Source organism: Protopterus annectens, chromosome 6.part0 (assembly GCF_019279795.1).
Source record: "Protopterus annectens isolate FY-2018-M chromosome 6.part0, PAN1.0, whole genome shotgun sequence".
NCBI lineage: Eukaryota > Metazoa > Chordata > Ceratodontiformes > Protopteridae > Protopterus > Protopterus annectens.
This window is the reverse complement of record NC_056737.1, coordinates 584518409-584542668: the sequence shown is the minus strand read 5'-3', so window position 1 is coordinate 584542668 and position 24260 is coordinate 584518409. Positions and strand designations below refer to the sequence as shown.

Genomic DNA, 24260 nt, shown 5'->3' with positions numbered 1-24260 from the left:
AACTCTGCCACTACCTTTAGCTATACACTGCAAATAATGACCACCATACTGAGGACAAGCCATAATTAACTGAAACACAGGCCCAATCACTAGAGACATTTTATACAATGAATGAGGTTACCAATTTAAGAGAGTAGGGCAACAACCAGTGTGGCCATACCTCTCAACCTTCTATAGCAAGAAATCTAGATATAGCCTTAAGTAACAGCAGGAAAAGGAACCCAAAATAAACAATTCCCAATATCAGTCTTACGACTGCAAAAACTGATAGCATAACCGGTTTTGCATCAGCACGGATCTTCCAAAGGGTACAGAGTCTGAAATTCAAAGTTCAGCAAAGAACTCTCTAATCTATTCCTATATCCCTAAATAATATCACCCTGCTTTCAGTTTTACATGTCTTATTCTAAAATCGACCACATTTTTATTTTTTATCACACTGACCCACTAGGTTACTGCTATTAAACAGTGGCATAGCTACACCCTGTGAAGTAGTTCACAAACTGTGAAAAGATATACTTTAAGCTGACTGCTTTTGTGAATGGCAGAAGACACTGTACCACACACTAGACCAACAGATTCCTTTTCATGAAGCTCTGTAAGACAACCGCTTCCCCACTTGCACTGTACCGTGCACTAGACCAACAGATTCCTTTTCATGAAACTCTGTAAGACAACCCCTTCCCCACCTGCACTGTACTGTGCACCAGACCAACAGATTCCTTTTCATGAAGCTCTGGAAGACAACCGCTTCCCCACCTGCACTGTACCATGCACCATACCAACAGATTCCTTTTCATGAAGCTCTGGAAGACAACCGCTTCCCCACCTGCACTGTACCATGCACCATACCAACAGATTCCTTTTCATGAAGCTCTGGAAGACAGCTGCTTCCCCCACCTGCAAAATAAAGAAAACTGTAAATTCTCTGCACGCATAACCATAAATTCTTAATACTATTCAGAAAACTCTACGCACTTGGAAAAAGCCCACAAAGACCTCTGGATGCAATAAAAATATATTTAATAGTCACTCCACTTGATAAAGAGTAAAAGCTCTTAAAAATACCCCTTCGGGTCACAGTACATACACATTAACGCTTTAACAGAATAATGAACAGCGTTTTAGTCTCCCAACAGACTTCTTCAGATGGAAAATGCATACTGAGTAAAGATCTCTGTATATATATATATATATATATATATATATATATATATATATATATATATATATACTGATTACTTAATTAGAAAACCAATTTCATTGGCAGGGCATTAAATATCCACCATTTTGTGTAAAGCAATCATAAAGGAATATGGATGTTTAAAAACAGTGACATATACAAAAATGTACAAATATTTATATAGATACATAAATAAAATAGCCTTAAAAATGCCTATATTTTTATACAAATATTCAATAAAATGTGATTCAAATACATTTATCCTGAGAACAACTAGCAAATGCAGTTTTATCTAAAATGATCTGCTGGCACCATCTAGTGGTTAAATACTAAAACTTTTTTACACATTATAAAATTCACAAATTCTTAAAACTTTACACCCTTAAAATACTTATCTAAATAAATAATTATTAAAAATAGTATAAAATACTTACAAATATTGCACTGTTTAACAAAGCAAACACATTATAAAACATTATAATTTTGTTGACCTTAGTTTAAGGATTGGTTTTAAAGAAACCGAATCATTAAGCCCAGGGGTCGTAGTGGTTAAGAAGAAAGTCAGTAAAACCACAGACTTGCATTAGCACGACCCTCCTGAAGGATAGTCTTTGCAACGCTACCTTACCTAAACCACCAAAAACCCCCATGTTATAGAAAAAGGCTGAGACTATGAGAAAACTATCCTTCTCTGCCCATCCATACCCTTAAGAAGGATACTCCACTCACTAGCCCCACCAACTACAACCCCAAAGGCGATATGGACTAACCCTCATCTTAGTCCTCTCTGCTAACCCACCCAAAAAAAAACATGAAAAAAAATTAATACCACTACCAAACCTTGTTAGTGATCATTACTCACCTCTTCCACAGTCAACTATTCTAAGGCCTACCTGACCACCGATACCTATAGGTCATCATGGACGAAAACCTGCCGTAGCAAGTTCACACCAAAATGTGACTCCTACCTCAGTTACACTTGACAAAACCCTCTAAGTTCCTCCCTAGCCTTACCTTATTTCCTCCTAAACATCCCTCCATCCCATTTAACTCTATCCTCCCCTTATTCTCTTAATTCCTGCTAATCTATGTGTCTAGCCCCCACTTGAAGATGCCCCAGAACAAAATGGTCTGTTCCAAACTAATTTCTAGATATTGGAGACTTTATTGTGAGACACACTGGTGTCCTTCTCATCAGGCTGAATAAGGACAGAATTCTTGGTCAGTTGCTTATCAGGGGCCAGGATACGCCACATTTTATACACACTCACACAGACACACACACACACACACACACACACACACACACACACACACACACACACACACACACACACACACACACACACACACACACACACAGATCATTGGACCACAAGTACCAGTATGACTCAGTCATAGTCCATGTGGATGTAAATGACCTGAGACATACCTCCCTAGACTATATGAAGAGAGACATCATGGAGCTCTCAGAATATGTGTTCCAGGCTGGTATGAGCCTAGCATTAAGCAGCATTTTACCTTCTCTAAGGATGATGTCACAATATGAACAAAAAATGACTGGTGAGTGGGAGTGGGCAGGAGCACAGATGAGGGTTTCAAGCAGCAATTAGGAGTGGGAATTAGCTTTGGGGTTAGCTTTAGTATACCAAGCAGGAAGGGAGTGTATAGTTAGGGAGCGATTGGAGACTTTAGTTTTAAGACGTGAGAAAGGAGTTTTAGGTTTAGAGCGCTGGAGTACAGTCTATGGTTATGGAATACTTAGGGACTTTAGGTCTAGGAAGGGCGGAGTAGAGTTTTAGGTATAGGAAGCAAATGTGACTTTAGGGATAGAGAGGGGAGTGCTATCATTACAGTTAGGAACCAAATGGGAGTTTCTAAGGCTAGAATTAGTGTTCTAGTAGTGCTATGCAACTCAGTAGGGTTAGGTGGTGGGTCGGCTGGGTAACATACTAGGATCAGGCTAGTGCAATTTAGGGCAGTCACCATTTAGACAAGTGGCAGTGAGCAAGTGTCTCATGAGCTACTACCATGCAAGCACTTGTAGTAGATCCAGCCTACATCTATGATCTAACTGCCAAGTTAGCCCTTACAATCTCCTTAATATACTCACCTAGTCAGATGTACCAGACCAGAATATGATCACATGCATTGTTTCTGAGTTTCTGCAGTTCTCAGCCCCATAAGACAAGCTTCTCAGTTTATCAAGGAATGACTTGTGCGTTTTTATCACTACCTGTTTTTACATGCCCATTCAAGTGCCTGAAGCATGTCACTCCTAGGAAGTATGATTTCTAAAACTGGGGAAGCATATTGACAGAAGCAGTAGAATCTGAATTTTCAGTGGTTCTTTTTCGCACATTTTAGCATGCCGCAACATGCAGGAATTAGTGGTTTACCAAGTTTTAATTCTTTTCTTTCTAAAGTAACAATTAGAAAAAGGAAGAGAAATAGAAAAATAAAGTATATGATGCATTTAGTGTTGCCTAAAATTACACCTACATTACTTACTAACTTGTTAATTTGGTCAATAAAATGCATTTTTCATCACATCTTAATGAAAATTAGAATATTGTGTTGCTTCATAATGTTTGTGGACTAAATTGTCATGAATCATTATTGCTTGGAGTTGGTGTTCCACTATACAGATTTCTTGGTGCTCTCAAAAATATAACCATGGTGGGTAGTTGGAAACATTTACTGCCCAGTGTCAAGCTAAATGGCAAGGAGTGGCAATGCATAGGGAGGAGCTGGTACACAGGCAAAAGCAGTGAAAACCGGTTGAGTATGCATGGCATACAAATGACTACATAATGTTGTGTACATGCAGGGGTACATGCAAATAAGTGCATATGAAAATGTTGAAAGGAAACATTGCAGTGTGGTACACGTGACTACACTCATTAGTTCTGAACAACAGGGATTCCTCAGTGCACAGATGCCAGACTTGTGACATGATGTTAGTGATAACAGTAGCTATAACTGAACAACAGGTATTAATGGCTACTTTCACAGCCAGTGCCCACATCATTGTATGCCATAACCTTCTGTACTGCAGACATGTCTGCCAGAGCCTGATGCAGCATCACTTCTATGGCTAAGATGTTGTTGATCACCACCATTGAGATAGATAAACTATATGGGAATTAGTAAATATATGTCAACCACACATGGAATCAAGGGGGATATGTAGATTGCCCATCCCTGTGGACAGGAAGGTATGCGTAGCATTAACCATCTTTGATACATGGACTCTGCAACATCCAACAAGTAGCATGCTACAAATTTCACAGGTATCAGTCAGATCCTATACCAGTTCCTTGACATGATGCTGCAGCATGTGGAGGAACATATATGGTTGACAGAAACACAAGATGAGAAAACAAAAACTATGTAAGTATTTTACAATATAATCCATTTCCTTGATGTTGTGGCAGACATTGACTACACACACATTGCCATCAATGCTCCAACTGCTCCACAAGGTGTCTGGCAGATCAGCTGGAAGGACTCCATCTCTATTAACTGACAGGTGGTATGCTATACAGATGATATCATATACAATGTGTTATGCACCACTGAGGCAGTTCCTATAATTCCTTCAATGGCAGGCACGCAACAGAGAGGTAACTGTCCCCACTGAGTCATCTAGCTGGTAGGTCCATCAAGCAGGCAGTAGGTCACATACAATGGTGGCAATTGTTGTATGTTGCATGTGATGCTAGATATGTATTGGAACCATGGATAATGACCATCATCTAAAGTCCTCAGACTATGGCTGAGATGGCTTACAGCAACACACAGTCACACACATGGAATTCTGTTGAATATTTATGTGTTTTCTAAATGAATTGTTCTACTGCTTGGATACTGTATATCAGACCATGTGTATGTACTTTTAAGAAGCATTTCCAGATGTAGCACGTGCAGGCAGCACTGCCATTTTGAAAGAACAGCCACAGTGTTAACATTCATGAGTGTGGTAGTCAGTCTGTTTATAAGTTTATCTAAGTTTAAGTTACAAAGCCTCATTTCTGATGTGTGTAATAAACTGCTTGAACAGAACCCACGAATGTCCGTCTGTTTTATCCTGAGCAAGCGAGCAACATGGTGTCAGAAACAGGATCAGGAGAACAACTGCTTCAAGCCATGAGATGCAGAGTTGAAGGTGAAGGCAGATTAAGCTGGGTGAGTGAAATGGAGCCCAGACAAATGAAAAAGGCCAGAAATGAACTTAAGGTAACAAAAAATTGCACAAATGATTTATTTGGCAAAGAAAATGAAACAGAGCATTTATAAGGCACAAAACACATTATTAATCAAACGAGTAACACAAAAATGTACTATTAAGCAAACAAAAGGCACAAAGCACTTCATTAATTGTTCAAAACTATGATTTTTGATAACACTAGCAGAGATATTCATATGGGGCTCAGAATTACCTTTGGTTTGCATAATGAGCATGTTTAAAGTAAAACAGGCACAAGAAAAGTATAATGAGCATGATCAGAGATTCAAAGGGCATAACAATTACAATAAAAAGGCAAATTAAGCTTAAAGAGCAAAGTGACTGCATGTTTTTAGTAAAAGACTGTGTTTGGACACAAAATACTATTTGACATTGACAGAAGCCATTCAAAGCATAACTAGAATTGTTCGAAGTATCTCAGTGTGTGCAAATTGTTTGCAGAGCATGTGCTTTATTACGGTGCAATTATTTCAAAGAGTTTGCTGTGTGCAAAGTACAGTTATATTGCAAAGTGCAGACAAAGTACTGCCATTTCAAAACGTTTCCTGAGCTGTGTGCATTTATTTGCAGAGTGCCGCCATTTCAAAGTATTTCTTACACTGTGCAGAGTTATTTCATAAAGTACAGCCATTTTAAAAGGTTCTTGTGCAGTCTACAGTTTATTTGCAAAGTGATTAATCTAGAAGTGTTTCTTACTCTGAGCTTTATCTGCTGTGTACAGTTTATTCGCAAAGTACAGTTACTTTGAAGTATTTCTTACACTAATAAGGAGTGGTTTCATACAGTACAGTGATTTCAAAGTGTTCTTGTACTATGGAGACTTATTTGGCACAGTGCAGTTGTTTCAAAGAGTTTGTTGTGCTACTGGGCATAAGTACAAGTACTGGCATAAAGTTCTCACATATATATTTATGTGTGCAAGTTCTGACATGATTTCAAGCACCTTCAATACTGTGCGTTGATATGGCAGAGGCATTTCACAGACCTGGTCCACTTGTGTTTGATTACAATATAGCAGAGAAATGGAGAGTATTCGAGCAGAATTACGATATTTTCATACACGTAACTTTTTCTGACAAAAATGCACGTATGAGGACATTCATTTTGCTTAACTTAACTGGGTCAGAAGACACTGAAAGAGAGCATTTATTTGTGTGTGCACCAGAAGTATATGCAGGAAAGGGGGCAAACCATCATATTGTGGTACCGGCTGAATCAAGGGAGGACTCCGAGTGCTTAAAACTTAAGTTTAGAGAAATGTGCAACCCCCAGACAAATGTTACATTAGAGAGGCACTTATTTTATACAAGAAACCAAAAGCCAGGTGAAAATTTTGCAGCTTATATCACTGACTTGAGAAATAAGACTAAAACATGCAGATTTGGTGACTTGAAAGGTGAGTTAATAAAGGGCAGGCTTTTGTGTGGTGTTAATAGTGCTGCATTGAGAAAGATTTTGCTTCGTATCAGTGATTTAATGTCAAGCAAAGCCATGGAAATTTGTCAAATCCATGAGCTCACAGAAAAACACACAAGTATGCTTGCAAGTGATAAAAGCATGGTTTCAGCAGCCTCTAGAGCAAACACAGACAGTGTGCAACATGTGGCAAGCAGAAACAGGCCTAAGCACATGGCAGCTGCAACCCCCTGTAGGTTTTCCTGGGAGACCTCATCACTTTCTAGCAAGTTCTAAAACAAGCTCAGTACAAAGGGCCTGCTCAGTACAGTACAACAGTGAGTCAACTCACTGTTCAGGGGTTGGGAGGGTGGCCTAATGGTTAAGGTGTTTGCCTTGCAAGCACAAGGTGCAGGGTTTGATTCTGATAAGAGATAATTGGCTAGGCTTAAAATGGCTCACAAGGGCAGTTAGCTTAGTACTAATCTATGAATCTATGAATCTAAAACAAAACCCAAGTCAAGTCTTATTGTTAAGTGTCGTAATTGTGGCGCTAACCATGAGTCTAAAAGATAGAAGTGGTTAGCATTTGGTCAGCAATGCCGCAAGTATAAAAAAAGGAATCATTTTCAAAAGTTTTGTAAATCAAGTAAGCCTCATTTGGGTAGTAAGACAGGTCACTCAAAAAAGCAAGTCGATCATATAGAGAGCTGCAACCCTACATTCTATGTAGATGGTGTACCAGTGGTCGATGAAACAGTTAATGCAGTAGATTTATTGGCAAAGAATGAAGTATTTTGTACTGCCCTGATCAATAGCAAGCCCACAGAGCTCAAAGTAGACACTGGTTTAAAGTGTAATGTAATGTCAGCAGAAACATTTGCTAAAGTGAGGGCTGGTGAGCAACTTAATTTGGTTAATTGTGCGAAGCTTGTTGCTTATGGAGGTGAAGAGATTCAAACCGAAGGTTCAGTAATGCTTTCATGCTATTTGGCTGAGAACAGTTAAAATTTGCAGTTTTATGTAGTCTGAAGACCCGTACAGTCATTATTAGGTCTCAGAGACAGTTTAAGAGTGACACTGCTTTCTTTTACCAAAGAAGTATATCATGTAAGCACATGTCCCAGTTCCAGTTTCACTGATGCTATTTTCTCAGAGTATTCTGATGTGTTCGATGACAAGCTAGGCAAACTTCCAATTGCGTACTTCATGACGTTAGACCCAGAGGTCAGTCCAGTGGTCAGAGCAGCAAGACTTCCAATAGCTATGCAGGCAAAGTCAAGGTCCAGTTAGACAAAATGGTGCAGCAAGGTGTGATTTGTCCAGTTACAGAACCAACTGAGAGGGTGTCTTCCATGGTAGCTGCTCATAAGAAAAATTCAGATGAAATCAGAATATGCACTGACCCAAGAGACTTGAACAAGGCATTAAGGAGACCTCATCATTCGATGCATACAGTCAAGGAGATTGCAACCCGTATGCCAAATGCCACTTTTTTTGCTGTCTTAGATTCAAAGAGTTCATTATGGCAAGTGATGCTTGATCGCAAATCTTCACTAGATACAGATTTCTCAGGATGCCTTTTGGAATAAATTCTGCCAGTGACGTCTTTCAGTGTGCAATGAAGCAACTTTTTTCAGGCTACCCATATACAATAATAATGGACGATTTACTGGTTGGAGGTAATGGTGAAGCAGAGTATGACAGAAACCTCAGGAAAGTTCTGGACAGAGAGCTTGAAGTAAATATAAAGCTCAATCCTCTGAAATGCAAATTCAGACTACCAGAAGTTACTTATGCAGGTCATTTATTTACCAGTACAGGCTTACAACCAGATACTTCTAAACAAGCAGCCATTCTTGAGATGCCAGCTCCAGACAATGTCCAAGCTTTACAGTGTTTTCTTGGTATGGTTAACTATTTGGGCAGATTTATCCCTGACTTTAGTGAGTTATCAGTGCCTTTAAGAGTGCTGACATGCAAAAATGTTGCATAGTCATGGTTAGAACAACACCAGAGTGCATTTTATAACCTCAAAATGCAAATTCCTAATCCGTCTACATTAACATACTACGATATCCACAAACCAGCAGTTCTTTCCTGTGATGCTTCAAAGTTCGGTCTTGGTGCAGTTATTATTCTTCAAGAGGGCAGACCAGTTGCCTATAAATCTAGAGCTCTTACCCAAACTGAGATGCAGTATGCTCAAATTGAAAAGGAACTTTTGGCAATTGTGTTCACTTGTCTGAAGTTCCATGATTACATTTATGGCCGAGCTATCCAGATAGAAACTGACCATCAACCTCTAGTCACTATTTTAAAGAAGCATCTCCAGCAAGAATACAAAGAATGATGCTTAAATTGCAAAAGTACAATTTCAAAATGGTCCATACAAGGGACAAACTTCTTCACCTGGATGATACCTTATCCAGATCGCCCAAAAATACTACAGAACAGCTTGATGCAGTGATTTTTGACTTTGATATCATGGAAGTGCATACTTTTTCTACCACAAGATTTGATGACCTGACAGATCATACAAAGACTGGTACAATTTTGCAAAAGGTCAACCACTTCATTAATGTAGGATGGCCATCAAAGCAATCCTGTGTACTGCCAGAAGTACAATCTTACTTTTCCATACAGAGATGAGATGCTGATGGAAGATGGTATAATTTTCAAAGGTCCAAAAGTTGTTGTTCCTACTTCCTTACAATGTGAATACATACAGATTTTGCACTGTGGCCACCCAGGTTCTGATTCTACCAAAAGAAGGGCGAGACGACTAGTATTTTGGCTTTTTCTAGCAAAAGACATTGATAAAGTGATTTCTTCTTGTTTGGTGTGCAACAGTACTAATCCGCATTTGCAAAAAGAGCCACTTCAGCTAAGCCAAATTCATGAACTACCTTGGTCAACAGTAGCAACTGACATTTGAGTGGAACAGTTAGCATTACTTAGTGTTGGTAGACTCTTATTCGAGCTGGTTTGAAATCGATTTGCTATCTAACCTAATATCCAGTGCTGTTATTACTAAGATGAAATGTCATTTCTCAGTATATGGCAGTTCACACAAAGGTATTTCTGACAACGGTTCTCAGTTTGCCAGTCAATTATTTTAGAGATTTGCTAAAGAGTGGGACTTTATCTATGTTACTAGCAGTCCTGAATATCCGCAGTCAAACAGCTTTGCTGAACATGCAGAACAGAGTTAATGCAATTACTGGAGAGGTCAAACAGTGACAATACTGACATCTTCTTGAATTTACTTAATCTCAGAAATATACCCCACGATAATGTACTTGGCTCACCTGTTCAGAGACCTTTATCAAGTTAAACCAGAACAACCTTGCCTATCAGTTCTAGTTTGTTGGTGCCTAATGCTAAAAATAATAGCGCAATCAAAGCCCAACTTTTTAAGAAGCATTCTTCTCAAAAGTCCCGCTATGATAAAACAAGCAGATTTCTTTGTCCGTTAAAAGAAGGAGAGACGGTGAGGATGCAAACAGCGAAAGGCTTTGATCAAACTGGTCAAGTGAGAAGTATATGTACCAAGCTGAGATCCTACTTAGTGGAATCTGAGGGTATAGAATACAGGAGAAACCACAGACATCTTCCTCCTGTATCAGAAATGATATTACAGCATTGTACCTGTGATACAGACTGTAAATCTTAGAGCAACTCAGACGATGTTCATACCAAAGAACATCTCGCAATATCCATTCCTGTTCCTGATGATGTCCCAGATGTCCTCCAAGTTGAACATTCCTTGAAGACAGTCCCCGTTGCTAGATCCATTTCTGACTTTTATGTTACACGATCAGGTCATATTTCCAGATCTATGGTAAAGTACACAGCAACTTGGACATAAATGTTTTATATGTGTCTAGTTTTGTATGACAGCATGTCAAATAATTAGTTCTGTATAACTGCATGCCAAAAGATCATTTCTGTAAATTGCATGTCATTGAATACTGTCATTTCATATAAGGACTATATCTCAAAGGAGGAGGATGTAGATCAGAGCGTGCATATGTACCTTTAAGAAGCATTTCCAGATGTAGCATGTGCATATAGATACTGAGCATGTGCAGGCAGTATTGCCATTTTGAGAGAACAGCTAGAGTGTTAACATATATGAGTATGGTAATCAGTCTGTTTAGAAGTTTATCTAAGTTTAAGTTACAAAGCCTCATTTCTGATGTGTTTTTGTGTAATAATGCTGCTTGAACAGAACCCACGAATGTTGGTCTGTTTTATCTTGATCAGACGACTGACAGATACATCTAGTGATGCGGTGCAGATGTACCTGAAATTTATTGACTGCAACAGCACCACATGCATTGGCAAGTCAGGCACAATACACTGCAACACTGTCAAAGAGGCACCATCTAATCTACAGCTATGAGCCATGATACAGAAAATGCAGAATAAAACTCATGAATGCATTATTATTCCAATATGTTCTACAGTATATTGACTGTTCATACCTATAAAAACACTACCTTACTCATATAGGTTAGAGGATGAGCAGAGCACAGTCATTAAATGCAAACATGGAATGGATCACAGCAACAGAAACCAGCATTACTATCATATAACAAGGGTCATGGGGGATCTGGTAGCCACTCAGGTGACTGACAAGCTGAGGGCAGAGTCTGTGATTGCATTCTCCACTGACTGTGTAGCGTTGCTATATCATGAATATTAGTCTTGCATACTGTGTTGGTCTGCTGCTATAGGATTTCAGGACTTGATGTGGCCCGTGTGAAGGACATTGTTGCACTTTGGAATCATGAGTGGGAGCCCTGGTATGGTGTTGGGAGCAAAACGGATGTACAGCATGCATGACCCAACAATGGTCATAGATAGGCATGGTGTTCTCTTAAACAAATAAAGATAGTGGCAGTGTAGAACTACATGACCAGAAGTGGGTGAGCTGCAATCCAAAGGTGGAATATGATTAAAGTCATTGGTCATGAGAATGGTCACACTCAGGTAAGTTAACTGCTATGGTCAGAGGCAACAGTAATATTGTCTCTGGAACAGTGTATGCCATCTTTGTATGGTTGCTTTGTGACTATCTTTCTTGCCTACACATACTCCCACAGCCATGGCCAACATAGCTTCCAGAGGCTGAAAAGAAAGCTGTTACCAAGTATTCAAAGGGCATAGAGACATAACCATGAATATTATGTTAATAAATTCCATGTGACTGTGTAGGTACTGCAGGTTATCTTGAAGGCCAAGCAAGTAGTGCACACCATCACACAGGCCACAGACCCCACTTACCTACTCTAATAAGGTGCTTTTGGCATTTATCTACACCTGGATCACTGACTTGCACATTTGCTGATTGATGATATGTGTTGTTACCATAGTAAGGAAAGAACTGGAGTCAATGAGGTGATATCACACAACAAACCTCTCCCCTATAATGTGTGCGCAAACATTAGAGGACGTGCAGCTGACAGATGTGATCAGTGATTGACTCCTGTGTAGTCAGGCTGGGGTTCACAGTTACAGGATGTAAAACGTTAAACACTTGTGAGGCTGTAAGTTCTACCTGCCCTTAAACTGTATATGGAGGATTTGTCTGAGGCCTTCAATGTCAGCATTGCTGAATGAGTCAAGTGATCATCTGACTGTCTTACGTGCAGATTGCCATTACCATCAGCAACAAGTGACTTGGTGACCTCAAGCTTGTGACATTCTCATGAGTTGCATTCTCCACCAATGGAACCTGAGACAGAATAAAGATAATACACCTGTTACAGACTCCAACAACATGCCACGCATGCTGGTACATGTTACAGTCTGTGAATACCATATGAGCACATACATACCTTGTAGTATAAGGTATTGCAGCGCAGATGTATGTAAAGAATATTCTTTAGCTGAATACATCCCACCTCACATGCAGGTCCCAATATAACAATGAAATATATCTAGTATTACTAATCTGGTGCAGTCCCCATAGAAACCTGTCAGTCATCTCCAACCCATCTCCAACATGCAAACTGTTGCCAGGAAGGAGAGTCTGCTTACCCTCTCCTGTCAGCAACACCAACAACTCCTACCTGTTTTTGTCGGTGGTCCACTTCCTGTGGTGGACATGTAAATACAAATGTCCATTGCCTTGTTCTTTTTATGCAGTAGCATATTAATTACTCTTCACTAGATTTACTGTGTTCTCTGCCACAGTCTCTCCCTCCCACAACTGGGAATGGAACTGCTATGCTCTCCTGCCATAAATTTTCCCAACCACAGCTGGACATGTAACTGTCAGGACATGCTGTGTTAACTCACATAAATGTATTGGTTACTCTTGTCCCTCTTGTTTACATCCACGATGGGTGTTCAGTTCAGTGCAAAGGTATATTACAAGGCATCTTGCCTTCTTTTAGAATGCCCATCAGGGAAGCCTTAATTCCTAGCTTGCATATGATGACCATGTTTTATATTGTGCTAACATGGGCCTCACAGTGTGGCAGGTATGCTAATGTCAGTATTCAGCAAGACTGCCTCTGAATCACTACCATAATGCATTGTGTTACCACTGCTAAGCAGCACTAGCCTGCTGGCCCTTCTTTGCCTTGGTGACAAGCAGACACATGCACCCTGAGTTTGTGCAAAGAGCCTGTCATGTTCGTAACACCACATCTCTGCACTATGGTCACTTTTGTTAGTGCACTACTGATGCCATGTGATGTACATATTGCGGCATTCAAACATGTGGCCGTGCACATGGGGTTACCATTTTAATCTTCGAGTGGACATTGTCTAGGTTTGGCAGGACTTCTACTTAGTGGGAGAGAGACACTAGGATTTTTCTGTATCACATGTGCAGGGACACTGAGAACTGACTGCTGGACCACAGCCTAGCATATAATGTGGATGCCTGTAAACAGCTAGCTTGGATAGTGAGTGATTTCACTGGCATCACCCATTCTGATTATAGGTGTAGTGACCTGCAGAAGTGCCACCCAACCTGCTTCTGTACTTATCTTTTTTTTTTTTTTTTTTTTTATCTTTGCTTATTCCTATTCTCAGCTTCAGTTGTGTACTACATTCTTTCTGTTTTCCTTTCCAGCAGCAGAAGATGGTGGAGTGAACAGGGAGGCCTGCCTCAGAATGGTTGAATGTGGGGCACATATACTATGTATTGTGATGTGCAACTGCAATTCTATGTGCAACATGCATTTGTATATGAATGTGCTCTATTTTTTTCTATTTCTTTTTTTTTTCGTGTCTATCTTTAGATCCATCTGTGGTCGACACAGTGGAGTGGAGATATGCACTTAGATCTGTGTCAACTAATACAGCTTGTGGTGGGTCACCAGTGGTTACCAGGTCTGTCCCTCTTCAGGATTTGACCTGGTGGGCTCAATAGTGGCCTCCATGGTAACCTCTCAGGAGGGGGTAAAGAGTCCTCTTCTGGTATTGACAAGCAGGGGGTGCTTTGTGGTCACCCAGCATTGACTTTAAAATCTGGTTGCATTTTGGAGGTAAAGTGACACTTGAACACTTCCTAGACAAAGTGACTGGTGCTGTCTCTAGGAGCAGCATCTACCCATTACTTCAGCTATGGAGGTCACTGATATCTGAAAATCAAAAAATAATGGGGGTTCAAAGGTCCAATATCAATGACAATTTTTAAATATTACTCTAATTTACTTTAAAAAGTGAATGAACAACACGTTTTGCATCAGTATACATGTTCTAAACAATCATGACCCCCCTTTTCCCATTTTCTACATGGGGTTGGGGTGTCATTTCAACTGTCACCATCTCCTTATATTCAATGCCACTCCCCTACCTTCTTCGACGGTCATGCCTGACTGTTACAGGTCTTCTCTCACACAATCCATCCATCTGTTTACTGGACACCCTCCTTTCATCTTGTCTTCTTCCTTTTTGTCCCAAAATCTTCATCAGATTGTCTTCTGATTTTAAGCACTTGTGCCCAAACCTGCAATCTGCTTGCTTTGATCTTCTTTGCAATTGGAGCTAGTTTGGCATCTGCTCTGATATCCTCATTTCTTCATTTGTCCCACAGTCTGCATCCTACCACCTATCTCTAGCACTTCAATGTAATCTCCCCTAACTTCCTCAACTGGTCTGCCTTTACTGCCCTGGTTTATATACCATACAGTAGTACTGGTTGCACCACTGTTTTGTACACCTTACTTTTCAGCTTCTTTGGCATTCTTCGGTCATACACTACACCTGACACTCTGTGCCAGTTAGCTGCAGCCCCTCTGATTCTAACTTTGACCTCCTCATTCTAATTTTCCTTCTACTCAAACACCCTCCCAGATACTTGAAGCTGTTAAGGGATATCTAAGTTCCAGTATTTTCCCATGTGTCTCAGTTTTCAGCTTCTTCTGATTCCTCCATTTGCTACCACTGCAACTGCGTTATCTGTACTCAGTTTCATCTCATGTGCCTTCAGTTCTGCATTCCATTCCCCATCCTTTGCTGAAGTTCTTGATCAGAATCTGCTTGTAATGCCACATTTTCTCCATAGAGCAATTTTGTTGATCTATCCACACAAACCTGTTTGCCAATGTAGTCCAACAACAATATGAACAGCAATTGGCACAGAGCTGAACCCAGATGCGCACCCACTCCCACAAGGACCCATCGCATGACTGACCAAAAAGCTTTTTTGGGACATTGTCATGTGCCTTCTCCAAGTCTAAGAATGCCCGGTTGGACTCATTCCTCAACTCTAGCTTCTTCTCAACTATCTATCCCACTGCAAACACCAGTTGTGCTGCATCCTAATCTGAACCAGATTGAATCCATTCAGAAAATTAAAAAGTATGAAACTCTAATGCCTGGCATTATAACTGACTGTAGTCCTATTTGACATATCAAAAAATCAAAAATTCTATGAAGTACAGGGCAAAAATTGAGGTAAAATCAAGGATATTCTGCAAAATTCTGGACAGTTGAGAGGTATGCCCTCTATCCACTAGCTAGGTGTACCCTTTTTATGGGTTATTTCCAATACCTTGTTTGCAGTCCAACCTTTCCCAGCACAAGGTGTCTGCCCTCTGTATGCCTGCCTTCACACACTGCTGGTTACCATCTTAAGTGCCCATATCATCTTATATTATATATATGTGTGTGTGTGTGTGTGTGTCTGTGCCTGTGTGAATATATATATATATATATATATATATATATACACATACACACACACACACATATGGAAATGGCAACTGTTGCACAGAAGAGTATGTTCTTCTTCAGTCTGTCATTCTTTATGCGTACCCCTTGCATACTCTTCTCTGCTTTTATTTCCCCCTTTTCTACCTTTAAAAAAAGGCTCATAACTGAAGTCTCAGCCTAAAACTACAGAAGAGAAGTGAATATTGAACATTGCTCTTCAGCTTTTAACTCTTTTTTTTTTTTTTTTTGCTGGGGGGGGGGGGGGTGGTAAGCAACCCACACCTCCTGAACTTATATATACTAACTCCAAGATTACTATACCTCAGAGAAAAGGGAAAATGGCCATCTCAGACTTAATATACGTAATTCAGCCTTTTCAGCCATTCAGTCTCTGTGATGTGTCTTGTTCTAATGAGTTCTGACATTTCAAATAGTTACCTTTCTGTTTCACTTTCCAAGTCATTTACATGATGGCATGTTTTAACACTTTGCTCGTACCTAGGTTGGAACAGTGAGACACCTTGTTACATATATGTGAATATACAGTTTCATGACTATCTCCTTGTTTTTCTTGTGGTATTGATCATGTGAGGTATACTATTAAGGGACTTTGAGGTATACCAGCACAGCCCATTTGCTATAGTGCCTTGGTGCGAATGCTGCTAGTAACATTAGCGATACTAAATTACTAAGTAACTCATTTTTGGAACACCAACGCTAAGTCAGTCCTAATGCATGGCTATGCAGCTGTGTCATGCTGTAGAGTCTTTCATATCTGGTGCGGTGAATGTTTCTGAATAGTTCCTGTGGATAACCTCAGTCACGCTTTAGAAATTCAATCACTTTGTTTTTTCATAAAAACAATTCAGTAAAAAAACAGTTCAACTGGAGACTTTATATGTATAACTTAATGGGTAAGATAATCTGAAATACACATGCTACACAAATAAAGAAAACTCAGGAAAAAACACCAATGACAATAATTATTAATATTATTTTGTAAGACAGAGATATCTGTCAAATCAAAGAGAATAACAACAAGCAAATTATGTAAATTATTAATTTACATTCCTTTTATTATTTTTAAACAAATTGTTAATTTACTTACTGTTATCTGGCTGGTCTTTTCTTTTACATTCTCCTTCCACAATTGAAATGTCATCAATGGCAATATCCCCCTCCATGCCTTTACCTCGTACGCCTTCAAAAATTATCTGCAGTGAAAAAAAATTGTATAATAAAAAAAATATGTTTTTTTATATAATGTTTGCTGATGACATATAAAAATTACAGACGGCTGAGATATACAATGCATAATAAAACCAATATGCTCCAAAATGATTTATAAAAAAACATTTTGCAAAAAAGGAATACTTGGGAAAGAAAATGAAACCAAAGCACATCACATAATCCCACTACAAAAATAATATTTAATAATCAAAGTTTTGTGATGGGAAATCTACCATTCAGACCTCATGTGGGGGTTGTGTCCCCATGTCCTATTACTAATATATTGTAACTCCAAAGTTACGTAGCCTCTCAGAAAAATCAATCTTTGTTCCAATAACAAACAAGAGTTTCTCTGTATTTTTATGATTGCATGACCACAGAGTTTTAGTGTTTCTGTCTTCACTGGGCAGCTGGTATCTGTCCTTTGTGATGCATGTGATAACATGGATGCATATATTACACAACTTCTGGTCACCTGATATTTACAGATATGGAGCAAGGGGACTCTATAGTAAGCAACCAATGTGCTGTGGGAATAGACAGTAAGTGTTTAATGTGCTGAGGGAATATCATTAACTTATCAATGTGTTTTGGGAATACACAGTAAGACATCAATGTGATGTGAGAATACACAGTAAATGATCAATACGCTGTGGGAATTCCCAGTAAGTTATCAATGTGCTTTGATAATACACAGTAAGTTAGCAATGTGCTGTGGGAATTCACAGTAACATATCGATGTGCTGTGGGAATTCACATTAAGTGATCATTGCGCAGTGGGAATACACAGTAAGATATCAATGTGCAGTGGGAATACACAGTAAGATATCAATGCACTGTGGGAATACACAGTAAGTGATCAACATGCCGTGGGAATACACAGTAAGTGATCAATGTGCTGTGGGAATACACAGTAAGATATCAATACACGGTGGTAATACACAGTAAGTGATCAATGTGCTGTGGGAATACACAGTAACATATCGATGTGCTGTGGGAATACACAGTAACATATCAATGCGCTGTGGGAATACGCAGTAACATATCAATGTGCTATGGGAATCCACAGTAACATATCAATGTGCTGTGGGAATACACAGTAACATATTGATGTGCTGTGGAAATACACAGTAACATATCAAAGTGCTGTGGGAATACACAGTAACATATCGATATGCAGTGGGAATGCACAGTAAGTGATCATTGTACAGTGGGAATACACAGTAAGATATCAATGCACTATGGGAATACACAGTAAGTGATCAATGTGCTGTGGGAATACACAGTAAGTGATCAATGTGCTGTGGGAATACACAGTAAGTGATCAATGTACTGTGGGAATACACAGTAAGTGATCAATGCACTGTGGGAATTCACAGTAAGTGATCATTGTGCAGTGGGAATACACAGTAAGATATCAATGCACTGTGGGAATACACAGTAACATATCAATGTGCTGTGGGAATTCACATTAAGTGATCATTGTGCAGTGGGAATACACAGTAAGATATCAATGCACTGTGGGAATACACAGTAATTGATCAATGTGCTGTGGGAATACACAGTAACATATCGATGTGCTGTGGGAATACACAATAACATATCGATGTGCAGTGGGAATGCACAGTAAGTGATCATTGTGCAGTGGGAATACACAGTAAGACACCAATGCACTGTGGGAATACACAGTAGGTGATCAATGTGCTGTGGGAATACACAGTAAGTGATCAATGTGCTGTGGGAATACACAGTAACATATTGATGTGCTGTGGGAATTCACAGTAAGTGATCATTGTGCAGTGGGAATGCACAGTAAGCGATCAATGTGCTGTGGGAATACACAGTAAGATATCAACACACTGTGGTAATACACAGTAAGTGATCAATGTGCTGTGGGAATACACAGTAATGGTCAATGCACTGTGGGAATTCACAGTAAGTGATCATTGTGCAATGGAAATGCACAGTAAGCGATCAATGTGCTTTGGGAATACACAGTAAGATATCAATACACTGTGGTAATACACAGGAAGTGATCAATGTGCTGTGGGAATACACAGCACATAATCAATATACTGTGGGAATGCACAGTAAGTGATCAATGTGCTGTGGGAATACACAGTAAGTGATCATTGTGCAGTGGGAATACATAGTAAGTAATCAATGTACTGTGGGAATACACAGTAAGTGATCATTGTGCAGTGGGAATGTACAGTAAGCGATCAATGCACTGTGGGAATACACAGTAAGTGATCAATGTGCTATAGGAATACACAGTAACATATCGATGTGCTGTGGGAATACACAGTAACATATCGATGTGCTGTGGGAATTCACAGTAAATGATCATTGTGCAGTGGGAATACACAGCAAGTAAACAATGTGCTGTGGAAATACACAGTAAGCAATCAATATAATGTGGGAATTCACAGTAAATGATCATTGTGCAGTGGGAATACACAGTAAGATATCAATACACTGTGGTAATACACAGTAAGTGATCGATGTGCTGTGGGAATACACAGTAAGTGATCATTGTGCTGTGGGAATACACAGTAAGTGATCAATGTGCTGTGGGGATACACAGTAAGATATCACTGTACTGTGGGAATACACAGTAAGTTTTCAATGTGCTGTGGGAATACACAGCAAGTAATCAATGTGCTGTGGGAATACACAGGAAGCGATCAATGTGCTGTGGGAATACACAGTAAGCAATCAATATGCTGTGGGAATAAACAGCAAGTGATCAATGTTATGTGGGAATACACAGTAAGTGATCAATATGCTATGGGAATACACAGTAAGTGATCAATATGCTGTGGGAATACACAGTAAGTGATCAATATGCTGTGGGAATACACAGTAAGTGATCAATGTGCTGTGGGAATACACAATAAATAATCAATGTTCTTTGAGAATACACAATAATTGATCAAGTTCTGTGGGAATACACATTAAGCAATCAGTTATGAGTGTGCTGTAGGAATACACAGTAATTGCTTAATGTGTATTCCCACAGCATATTGATCAATTAGTTATCAGTGTATACTGCGGTGGTAGTGATATACTGTGGTGGTGGTGCTGCGGTAGGGTCGCCTCACAGCAAGACGTTGTGCCATTCGATTCTCAGCTAGAGCATCTTCTGTGTCGAGACATGTGTGAATGGGCGTACCTTCGTTGAAGGTTGTGCATCAGGGCTGGCAAACTCGGCACGTAAAAAATATACTGCCAGTCCTTAGCGGACCAGAGGTCCGCTGTGGTGAGCCCTAACCGGGAAAAGCCGAAAGACACAAACAAACAAGTTATCAGTGTGCTGTGGGAATTCACAGTAAGATATCACTGTGCTGTAGGAATACAAATTAAGAGATCAATATGCTGTGGAAACACACAGTAAGTTAGTAATGTGCCAGTGACAGAAGTTGTATTAGAAGATGGATTTAAAATTCTGTATTTTCTGGGATTAGGATGTGCTTGGTGGGAGAGGATGTGAAATACATTTTTTAATTGCTTAGGTAAGTGTACAGGAAATGGTAGGTATATGTAAATTTCAACATATGCAGGGGAATTGGAGGATGATGGGGCAGGAGTATACATTTGTTGTTGTCTTTCGGCTTTTCCCAGTTAGGGGTCACCACAGCGGAACTCCGGTCCGCTAATGATTGGCAGTAGATTCTGATGAACACCGAGGTGCCAGCTCGACGTTCAACCTTCAACAATGGCATGCCCATTTACGCATGTCTTTCGAATGCCCACCCATTCACGGGGAGGAAATGCAGACTCCACACAGAAGGCACTCCCCTCACTCCAGCCGAGAATCGAATGGGACAACCTCTTGCTGTGAGGCAACAATGCTACCGCTGCACCACCGCGGCTGTGGGCAGGAGTATACACTAATTGTTGTATATGACTGGGACATGTGTGTAATGATCAGTGGTGTATTATAATAATAGTGATTTGGGTGGCCTCATTAGGCATTTGACTTCAGGGAGGCACAGAACATGCTGCAAAACAAAGGAAGAAGTCACATAACAATCATGACCACTAACTTTATTAAAAAAATAAATAAAGAAAAGAAAAACAAAGATATTCTAAAGTGTTTAAAATCCACTGCAAGTAGTATTTGTTTATAGTCAGGTGGATGACTGCAGGCCTGTTGCAATGTATCTACTGTGACCCCATCTACTTTAACTTAGTATGATTTCTAATTTCAATAGGAAGAAAAAAATGTGTTTCTTGAAAATAATATAAAGATAGACTCATGGGTAATGTGGACAAGGTCAAAGGGGAAAGGCTGAGGTGTACTGCTTAGTTACAAATGTTACACTCCACTGATTGCTTCCCTGGGTGCTTGAGAGTGGAAGGGCAGTAGATGTCAATGATGGCAGGTTTGCAAGGCTGTAGGAAGAAGTACTGATGTACAATGCTTTTTATTTATTTATTTATTTATTATTGCCTTTGTTGACGGGGAAACTACAGCTGGGCACAAAATCCATTTTCAGTGGAAATTCAGGGAGAAACGAACCACAAAATGTATTGAGTAAGGAATGATGGTTTGTAAAAACAAAACTTGTGTATATAGTACAGTTTCTATACAGCAAAAATACAGATATAATACAGTTATATGACAAGCAGTAATAGGGAAAATGGAGGGAAATGGCATACATTCTATGGCAATAGACCTCATACAGTATGATAAGAGGGCCAACTCTGGTAGAAAAAAAATGACTAAGGTGAAGTACAACAGTAATAAAATAAACTGGGAGAGAAACAGTAAGAAATGTTAAAGCAGAGTGAGATGGAAGAGAGGTGGAAGGGGGAAGGGGTAATGGGTGAGGGGGCAGGAGATATAGGGAGTAGATAGTAATGAGGAGAAGAGTGACAAAGGAAAGACTAGAAGGGAAATGCAGACAGGCAGGCCGACTGAGTTTAATAGTCTGAGATGAAAACAGAAAAGATGGATAATTGTTATGCTATAGCCCTAAGATAACTGAACAAAGATAAACTACATTAAATGTTAAGCGCTTTCATCAAGCACATTAGTAGGCTTATTTTTTTATGTTTTATTTTTTAACACAGAAACTTGCCAGTGTGTTTCAGATATAAGTGATTAACATTTTTTCATACCTCTCAACTTCTTTACTCAAGAATGAAGGTCAAAGCACAGACAAAAATGGAGGTGAACAAAGGCCAAAAATCAATACCAGTTTTTAATATGCATGTATATGTATATATATATATATATATATATATATATATATATATATATATATATATATATAGATATATATATATATATATATGTGGGTCCCCTTCAGTAGATCGAACGTTTACAAGCTTGAACCACATATGGTCGACACCATATGTTCGAACTTGTAAAAGTTTGATCGGACTGAATCTGAATGGAGATCTCTGTACAGTGCAGAAAGGGAAGATTTCCCATTTCCGCAATGTAGTTCGATCTTGGAGTTGGTATATTTAAGTAAGGGGGGTGTGGGAGATTCAGGGGGTCATAGCGCCCCTGCTATAGACATTTAGTTTTGTGTTTTGTTGTTTTATTTGTTTTTACTTTAGTGTTCAAACTTTTACGAGTTCGAACATATGGTCTTGGCCATATGTGGTTCGAACTTGTAAAAGTTCGTTCTACTGAAGTAGATACATATATATATATATATATATATATATATATATATATATATATATATATATATATATATGTTTTCTAATTTCAGTTATTCACTTGCAGTTTGCATCAATGTGCATCTTTCTGAATAAGATGTATGAGCCTCTAGTGTCTGGCATTGTTGACTTACAGTAATCCTTAGTTATTTACAAGAAAATATTTTATGAGGCACAGCAAAAATATGAGGTAAAAAATTGAGATGTTTTGCAAAATGAGGTGCAGATAACAGCATAGTTGTCAATCTTACATTTTTAAAATGTGGAAGAACACGCCTGCACAGAGTGTGTAAAAATGGGTAAAATATGGAACAGTTACTAAAAACTTCTGTAGGAAGTTGACAGCATGATTAGTTACTGTTACTTTGTACTTAAAATGGAGTTATTCTGATGAACTAATGAGTCAGTTCTGTTCAGTATCATTTACCACTTATATTTATTAAAGTGTTCTAAATAAGGAATGTGTTCAAATCCCTTTCAGTTTGGAAAGTACACTTTTAAGACTCAAAATGAGCAACATTCCTCATAATATGTTACAGATGAGAAGTACGTTTTGCGTTCACCAGTTTCATGACATTTTTTAAACATACAGAAATAACATGATTTAAGATATGCACAAATTATAGGTACACAGCACACCTGGGAAACAATATGAACATTGATGGTGAATATTTACAACACTGGACCCTGCATAACTGCTTGTCCAAAATATCAAGTGACATCATTACACATCTAGTGCATTCTCCAGTTCCTGTGCTGTATGGCCATTGGAATTACACTGAGTCCCAGGGTCTCCTCATTAAAATAAGTGATTTTTTTCTAACAAGAACAATAACAAATTGTTCTAATAGTCCCATTTCTTAGGGGGTCTGTCACACTTCCCTTTGCCACAATCCCACTTTAAATAAGTATTTTGCTGGATTGGGGTATGCAGCCCCTCCCCCCCAAATGGAATTAACCAAAAAAATGCCATAACCTGTCAGAATGTTATGGCAGGAACAACTGGACTGCACTACTCTCATAACATTCTTAGGGATACATGAATGCATTAGTAGTGTCTACATTCTTTGAATCTAAAGGCAGACAGGTCAAGTACATTGGCAAAGGTACAGTACAGCACACATGAAATTGCTGGGGGGGGGGGGTAGCAAGATAATTACAGTTCATATCATCTGCACATGAATTGTACTCAAGGCTGGCTGTGGAAGAAAGAATCTTGTTTAAAGACTGACTGTTCATTTGTGTGAAATAAATTAGAATGTGTAGTCTTTGGCAATCATTTGTGTGTGAAGCACAGTGGAAACAGTTTCTGATTTCACTGTTGTTCCCTGGATTTGTCTCATG

General features: G+C 39.2%; 1 protein-coding gene across 1 annotated transcript in view; it reads right to left on the bottom strand.

Annotated features, from left to right (window-relative positions):
• MDGA2 (MAM domain containing glycosylphosphatidylinositol anchor 2) overlaps positions 1-24260 on the bottom strand; it is a 4933289-nt gene that overhangs the window by 38183 nt on the left and 4870846 nt on the right. The window contains exon 16 of the mRNA XM_044074257.1: positions 17116-17221. Coding sequence (XP_043930192.1) covers positions 17116-17221 — 106 coding nt within the window. The remainder of the gene's footprint in view (positions 1-17115; positions 17222-24260) is intronic.